The sequence below is a fragment of the Silene latifolia genome, chromosome 4 (assembly GCF_048544455.1).
Source record: "Silene latifolia isolate original U9 population chromosome 4, ASM4854445v1, whole genome shotgun sequence".
Classification (NCBI taxonomy): domain Eukaryota; kingdom Viridiplantae; phylum Streptophyta; class Magnoliopsida; order Caryophyllales; family Caryophyllaceae; genus Silene; species Silene latifolia.
In genome coordinates this window covers 16,634,028-16,642,218 of record NC_133529.1, presented here as the reverse complement: position 1 = coordinate 16,642,218, position 8,191 = coordinate 16,634,028, and the positions used below count along the sequence as shown (strand labels likewise).

The 8,191-nt window shown below is 39.5% G+C and overlaps 1 protein-coding gene across 1 annotated transcript; it reads left to right on the top strand.

Moving 5' to 3' along the window:
• Positions 1-408: 408 nt before the first annotated feature.
• LOC141652113 (uncharacterized) lies at positions 409-2,929 on the top strand. Its single transcript, XM_074459750.1, has 7 exons — positions 409-703; positions 868-1,060; positions 1,682-1,791; positions 1,909-1,987; positions 2,066-2,133; positions 2,296-2,362; positions 2,667-2,929. Exons 1-7 carry the CDS (start codon positions 491-493, stop codon positions 2,777-2,779), a joined length of 843 nt encoding a protein of 280 aa, XP_074315851.1. The 5' UTR covers positions 409-490; the 3' UTR covers positions 2,780-2,929.
• The last annotated feature ends 5,262 nt before the right edge of the window (positions 2,930-8,191 follow it).

The window sequence follows — 8,191 nt, the reverse complement described above, 5'->3', positions numbered from 1 at the left end:
TTGTTAATTATTGAACCCGTTTTTGGAAATTTATGGTAATGATAACTTAAAGAGATGATAATATTAAGAGTTGACGTTTTTTGAAGCAATCGAGTGAAAAATGTACTAAAAATGATAAATTTATAAACTAAGGGAGTATTAGTATTTTTAAGAGTGTTTCTCTTGTAAAAAAAATGAATAGGATTATTTTGTAGGATTTAAAAAAACAGAGGGTTACTTTGTAGAAAATATGAAAATTCAATTGGCCACGTCACATACTTAACGGATAAAATTGACGGAAATAAAAATTAAGGCTCACAGCAATGCGTATTAACAGAGTTGAAGATTACCATGTGTGTTCTTTAAAAAGTAGGGTTACCATGTAGATTTAAAAAAAATACATGGTTACCATGTAGAATAACCCAAATAAGATCGATAACATCTAACGGCCAAAATTGACAAAACCGTTAATAATTTCCATCCACCTCAACAGAAGCCAAGGCGGGAAATAATGTTGTGTTTACACACTAAATCCATTCTATCCCCATTTTCTTTCAGGACTTTCATCAAACACCTTCCGCGCAATAAACTCACACCCTTTAATTTCAATCGCAAAACCCTAATTTCTACCACATCCCTAAAATCTTCGCACTTTGAAACCCTAGATTCTCAACAAAAAGACCAAATTTCTATCTATGTCGATTCTCTTCTTCAATGGAATCAGGTATCTTTTTTTCCCTCTTTAGCTTGATGATACAATTCTTAATTCGTCATGTTAACGTGCTTTTACTTATGTTAGTCCGACACTTCACTTTTGTTGCGTGTTACATATTTTTTGCTCGTAATATGTTTACAGAACTTTTGTGGAATTTTGTGTCTACATTGTAGAAGATGAATTTAACTGCAGTTACGGAGAGGAGTGAAGTGATGGAGAGGCACATTGAGGATTCACTTGCAATTCTACCTTCCATAAATGAGTTTTACGAAGCACATTGTGGTTGTTCCCGTGGAAGTCTTAATCTTGTTGATGTTGGAAGTGGTGCCGGACTTCCTGGATTGATTTTAGCCATTGCTTGCCCAAGTATGAATTTTTATCAGAAATTTATTATAATGAAATTTGTGGTCGAACAAAGAAGTTTTAATTGCGGATTCTTAGTTAGCTCAGCTAATAATATCGTTTGGATTTGATACTTTACTACCTTAGGCAAGAGATTGAAACTCGTGTATATCATTTCACATGTGGTTACCTTGGTAATAGAAGATCAATTAAGTATAAATGAATTACTCCGTACTAATCTGTTGGGATGTATGCTCTTCCAAATAATTTGCGGTTTTCTTTTGGCAAATTTGAAGTTAAAATAGTTAGGTGATGTTTTATCTTGTGATGTTGGAGACTGCATTGTGAGTTTGCTCTTCTTTCTGGGTTGGTTTATGTTAATTATGCTACAGAATTATTGAGTTACTCCTGCCAAAAGACTATACAGGGGGAACTACGGAGGATTTTTTATTAATGAAGTACAAAATCGGGGTTTGGAATTAGCTCATAGTGGGTTTGAACATTGTTAAGGTTGATCGAAAGGAACAGTAGTATTGTATTGTGTAAAAGATTTGAAGATTAGTCACTTGTGCCAGGCGATATTTGTTTTCCATTCGATTTTGATATGGAAATTTTTATTATGACGTTGCAATATACTGTGTGTAGGTTGGAATTTCACTCTTCTAGAGTCCTTGAACAAGCGTTGTTTGTTCTTGGAGCATGCGATCAGTGCTGCTGGTGTGTCAAATGCACAAGTTGTCCGTGACAGGGCTGAGGTATTTCTTCCTGAAATTCCTCGGTGACCTTTTTTAGTTTGTAGGTTTCAAGTTATATCTATTAAACTCTTTCTGCCTGAAGTTTGCACATGTTATGTATCTTTGGCTATAGGACAGATTGCTGGACAGAAACTTGAGTACAGAGAGTCATTTGACGTTGCAATTGCTAGGGCCGTCGCAGAACTGAGGGTTCTAGGTGAAACCCAACTTCATCTGATTATTCAACTGCGTTTTGATTTTCTCGTATCTTCTCTCATGGTTTATTTTTTGTCAGCTGAATATTGCCTTCCCTTAGTTCGCGTTGGTGGTCTATTTGTAGCTGCCAAAGGTCACGATCCTAAGGTACTGACTTTACTCGTTCCATTGAGAAATTGGCAGATCTCGTATAACCCGGGGTTCTTATTGTTTCAAATTATGTATTGCACTAATTCATTTTAGTGTTTTTCAGATGCTTATGTTTTTGAGTGACCTTATTTATGGACTCACCTTTCTATGCTTGATCAGGAGGAAGTTAAAAATGCAGAAAGAGCAATAAAATTGCTGGGTGCATCCGTAGTGGATCAGCAGTTAGGTATGGTTTCCAGATACAGCATGTTGTGAAATGGTTCTACATTTTTATATGATCAAAAACTCTATAAACAACTAGCAGTAGTTGAGTAGCGATAACCATTTTTCGCAAGCTTCCCTTAAATTACCTGTTTTTGAACTGATGTGTCAAATTCTCAATCGAATATGCCAATAAAAGAGATAAAAACCAGCAGTAGTAGTACTAAAATTTCTGTGCAATGAAATTTGTATTCGTCTAAGCAAAAACGTTTTAAAATCTCTTTTCTGCTATATCTGCTTAACAATGACACATTCCTGTGGTGTTGTAGTGGAATCGCACAGCCCATACGGACAAAGAACTGCTATTATATGTGTTAAGGATCATCCAACTCCGAGAAAGTATCCCCGTGAGCCAGGTACACCAGCGAAAATGCCTTTATGACTGCTGCTGATTGATCGCGATTATTTATTCTCTCTTAATTCTTAATTCTTAAGCTTGTATTAGAATTCAGCATTATGGTGTTATGATCTTAATTCTGTCGCAAATTTGTGACTTGCAATTAATCAAACCTGTAATGTTATCCCCTAGAACACGGCTGGTCTGCAAGCTAAATGTCTGAATTTAAAGTGAAACATGATGTTGTCATACGGAGTATTAATTAAGAGTCAAATGCACCATTTAGAGGGCCATTATTAAGTCACGGCGGTTTATTTTATTCTTTACTTCACATTGTTGTTGTGTTTTGTAAGTTATTGTATATATTTTTCAAAATTCAATCACTAACATTATTTTTATACAATTAAATGGGATGGAAAAAGTATTTGTTACGTACCGTAATAAAAAAAAGTCAGATAATTATTAGTAGAACAAGTAGTTGATACCGTGATAGTATGTATCGTCAGTGATGACTGTATTGACAAAGTCACACAGTATCTGGAAATATTTGACCTTCAACCCCAAAAAGTAAATAAACCGGATTCGTTAATATCGACGACGTTTTAGTAAACGTCGACGACGTTTTTCATAAAAAAGACGTCATTGCCCCTGCTATCTCACTTCACCATTTCTCTCTATTCTCTCTAACTCAAAACTCAACTTCCACCAACATTCAACTTCCACCAACATTCAATCCATTCGTCCACCACCACTACCACACCCCCGCCAAGCTACGACCACGCGATCGCCACCACCACGGCCCGCTACCACCACGCCCGCCGCCGCTACATAAGGTAAGTGCCGTTTTTTTTTTTTTTTGTTAAACTAGTTTAGAAATTGAATGTAATTGAATTAAACTATGAAATTAAATTGTTTTGTTTCCTTTATTATTATTGTTAATCGATTAAATTGATTAGATTTTGTTTTAGAATTGAAATTAGGTTATGTGTTAGGTTTTTATTAAAATTAATTGAATTAGTTTAGAAATTGATAGTTTTTCTATTAAAATTCATGTTAATTAGTTGTTATTATGTAAATTTTGGTATTGGTATATGTTGTTTGCGAAATATAGTTGATTGGGATTTATTTTTGAGTCGAAATTTGTTGTTGTTAATCGGATTGGGAGTGAATTTGTTGCGTTTTGTGGGCGAAACCACGGCCAAACGATGGAATTGGACGTTTGGGCCGTGGTGAAACGTTGAATTCCAACGTTAAAGGGCAGTGGAACGTGGGATTTGGAGGTTTGGCCGCGGTCAAACGTTTAATTCTCACGTTTGACCGTGGTCAAACGTTGGTTTTGGAGGTTTGGCCGTGGTCAAACATCCATTTTCGTTGTTTGGCCGCGGTTAAAAAAAAAAAAAAATGTTTGCCCGCGGTAAAAAAAAAAAAAAAAATGTTTAGCCACCGTCAAGTAAGGGATTTTTTTGTTCAATCATGCGGTCAAAAAAAAAAAAAAAAATGTTTGTCCGCGGTAAATTAATTTTTTTTTTTAAAAACCGTGTTTTATGCTATTATTTGCCGATTTTTGTTACTTTATATGATATTTAGTCGATTAACGTGTTTTCTAACAACTTCCAATTTCCTAATGCGGATGGCGATCGAAATGAGAGAGGAAAGGCAATCATGAATGCTCCTATCTCCGCCTAACATACACGACCGTATCTGGCGGGCGTTATGTTACGGCTCGAAGCGTCGTTCTGCGAGTTAAGCGAGCCCACAAGCGCCCCCCCACTTCGAGAGACGTCTGGTATGGTTATGATGCCTACTCCTGGTCCACGTCGTTAGCGAGTCGGAGGAGGCGAGGTCTCGGAGGTTGCTTTAGTAGTTACCGGATGATAGAGATGATGAGCCGTCGGATGACGGTTCCGGGAGGAGGAGGAGGACGCTTGAGAGTATGTGGTCCAACCGAACCCGGCACCGCCGAGAGTGTTGAGTCTGAAGTTGGGCCGGGATAGTAGAGGACGTTACTCGAGTGTTAGAGAGTCCTCTAGCACCGATAGGTCGAGGAGGCCGAGTAGGGATAGTTCTTGGATCCCGAGAGAGCCCGTTCCTGGTGGTCCTAGGAACATTAGCACCCTACGGAGTTTTGGTGGTCACGTTGCGTTCAACAGTTGGTCGGACCCTAACCCGGAGAATATGAGGTCGTGGATCAAGCTCTACGAGAGGCCGAAAGTCTGCGAGGGAGATTAGGCACATGGTTCTCACCGAGGGTGTTGCGGCTAGGGTAGAGGCGAGCGGGCTTGGGGTTTTGAAGGGGTGTTTTACCACCGGTCTAGATGATAACCTCCTTAGTGCTTTTATCGAGAGGTGGCACCTGGATACTAACACTTTCCATATGCCTTTTGGAGAGATTAGTATCATGCTCCATGATGTCCAAAGATATTCTTGGGATACCTGTTAGTGGTGATCGGGTTCTTGTGGCCGGTTCGGGCGAGGATGATGACAGTGGTTTGCGGGGCAAGATTGCGAGGTTTTATGGAGTTCCCGAGTCCGATGTTGTACCACCGCTCTGAAGAATGGCGGTTTACTAACATCGGAGTTGAGTCGTGTTGTTTACCTAGGGAACGAGCATGACTCGTTGCAGCTTACCTCTTGATGTTCTTTGGGTCACACTCTTTTCATGGATAAGAGTGGTGATAGGGTGTCCGCTCGCTTGTTGCCCTTGTTTGATAGTCTTGAGCAGGTTGGTTCATATGCTTGGGGTGCGGCTTGTTTGGCTTACTTGTACCGACAAAAGGGATGGCATCGCGCCGAGATAGTTTGGGTGTTAGTGGGTGTCTACCGTTACTCCGGGCGTGGATATACGAGTACTTTCCCGGGTTCCGACCCGGTCTTTGGATTCTCGTTTTGAGGACCGTCCTCTTGTTGAGGGTTGGGCCAACTTGCCTCGGAGTAAGGGCGAGTCTCGTACTTTTCGGGGCTTGTATCGTCATAGTTTGGACGATCTTACGGCAGAGCATGTCCGATGGTTGCCTTACGGAACCGTCCTCGGGAGCTTGTAGAGTATCGCTTTACTCGGGTTTTATCGGACATCTTGATATAGTAGAGCCGTACCACCGGGATCGATGCATGCGTCGGTTGGGTACCGTCGGGATGTCCCGGCCTCGATGCCTATTGCGGTGAAGGAGTCTCGGCCCGCGAACGGGTCTTACAGTCGGATTTCGGGCAAGAGCCCGATAGGACATGGATGTCCGAGATATCCATCATACAACTCCGACACCTGTCAAAGAAGGCATATATGCCTTTCGAGTGTACTAAGGGATACATGACTTGGTATGTAGAGCATTCACACCCCTACTTTTATCCCCCTCACACCGCGTCCATTTTCGGCTGTCGAGTTTCATGAGGAGCCTAAGTCGCCCTAGTCGTTAGTCGTAAGTTGAAGACGGTCTTCCAAAGAAGATGATGAGGAGACCGAGAGAGAGACTCTAGAGGATTTGTTTGAGGGGTTGCGTCCTTACTATGCAGACGTGTATGATGACTAGTTTCTTTTCATTTTCTTATGTTTTTCTATTTCGTTGGATTATGTATGTTTGGATGATGTTTTTATGGTTTTTTTAGTGTCTTTGTATGGATAATTTTTATGTTTTATTTTTATTATTGTTTGGAGACGGTATTTAAGTAAATGCAACGATATTTAATTAAATGACTTTAAACATAATTTAATTAAAACATTCATTAATTGAAATACAAGGACATTACATAAAGCACTTAAAAATATGATTAAAACATAAATCACTTAAAACATAAATTTAAAACTAACAACAACACCCCATACCCTAAACCCTAAACCCCATAACATAATTAAATAACTATCGAACTTAATTATCTTCCGATGATGAAGACGACGATTCCTTATCTTCTTCATGGTCATGAACCTCAATTTCTTCAGGTTGGGTAGACATATATTCAATCAACAAATCATTCAAGTAGAGATATAGAATTCCTTGGCCCTAAGACTCTACCAAAGACATAAGTCCGATAGTCTTGGGTAATCGATCACGGTGAGAATGCGCTCAAAATATGTTAAGATGTCACTTTTTAACCTACGAAACTCCCACATCTTCTCGGTTAATGCTTCATCGAGACAACCTCATCCGTAATTCTTTGGAGTTAGCACATCTTCTCGGTTTCCTTGTAAAATTATACAAAGGCTACCAATTGGAGGCTCTTCAAGCATGTGCCATACAGTGGCACTGGGAAGCACTGATTCAAGACGCTCAATTAGAATTGGTAAATTTTGAACAATTAGGTCGATTCTTATTTGATAAACTCTGGTTTTTTGTGCATTTGTGAGATCCATTTTAGAATTGTATGTTGTGAATAGAATTGGATGTTGTGATTAGAATTGGATGTTGTGAATAGAATTGGATGTTGTGATTAGAATTGGATGTTGTGATTGAAATTGAAATAGAATGGCCTATTTATAAGCTAGTAATTGTAACGGCTATTTATTAATTGTAACGGCTATTTTTGAATTATAACGGTTATTTTGAATTATAACGGTTATTTTGAATTATAACGGTAACATTTGAATTATAACGGTAACATTTGAATTATAACGGTTATTTTGAATTATAACGGTAACATTTGAATTATAACGGTAACATTTGAATTATAACGGTAACATTTGAATTAGTAATTGTTATGATTTTCATTAATATATTACATTACACAAGTGAACTTAATAGTTTTTTCAATGCGAACAACTACTAACTGAGATAACTGTCGCACTATCAGACACCTGACTTCTACGACGTGTTCTCGGAGTTTCTAACATGAACGCTTGCCAAATCTCAATGTTATGTTGGTACAAAGTCTCTAGGTGAACGACACTGGGATCTCGGAAGGTCAACCAAGAGGGATCAAGTGGCGGCATAGGGAGACTCTCAAGGGGGCTGCTAGAATGCAACCGCATCCAATGGCTATGATGTAGGACAAACCACAAAATACCACACGGTAGTCGGCCTTCAACTCGGGTCTTCAATGGCATGATAGTTTTGCAACTTCCTTCCCAAACATTCTTCCCGTCTCGCAGTGTATGACCAATCACACATATCGTCCAGTTGAACATCGTTGCAAAAACTAGCAAATCGTCGCTACACATCCAATGGTCCTGCCCACAACCAATCAAAAAAAACTCAACTCGTCGAATCTAAATCTAACCCGACATACCGCCGAGTGGTGATAGAAAACCTCCATATAACTCTGCGTAGATAGAGTCGGACCTCATCTCCCTCGAACACCATTCCCGCATAACTATATAATCTGTCTCTCGGCCTCCTCGGCGCGTGCGATATTACCCGGAATCCACAATGACCGTCATCTCCAACATCCACCCAACCATCGAAGTGGCCCCACAAAACCTCAGGTATACCCCACCGTTTGACCCATGTTGATATAAAGCCAATGGTAAAG

Excerpts from the sequence above, each read along its gene's own strand:
- LOC141652113 (XM_074459750.1), top strand. The coding sequence starts at position 491 with ATGTTGTGTTTACACACTAAATCCATTCTATCCCCATTTTCTTTCAGG. Across the intron at positions 1,792-1,908 it reads TTGTCCGTGACAGGGCTGAG|ATTGCTGGACAGAAACTTGA; the intron begins GTATTTCTTCCT and ends GCTATAGGACAG. Across the intron at positions 1,988-2,065 it reads CGCAGAACTGAGGGTTCTAG|CTGAATATTGCCTTCCCTTA; the intron begins GTGAAACCCAAC and ends ATTTTTTGTCAG.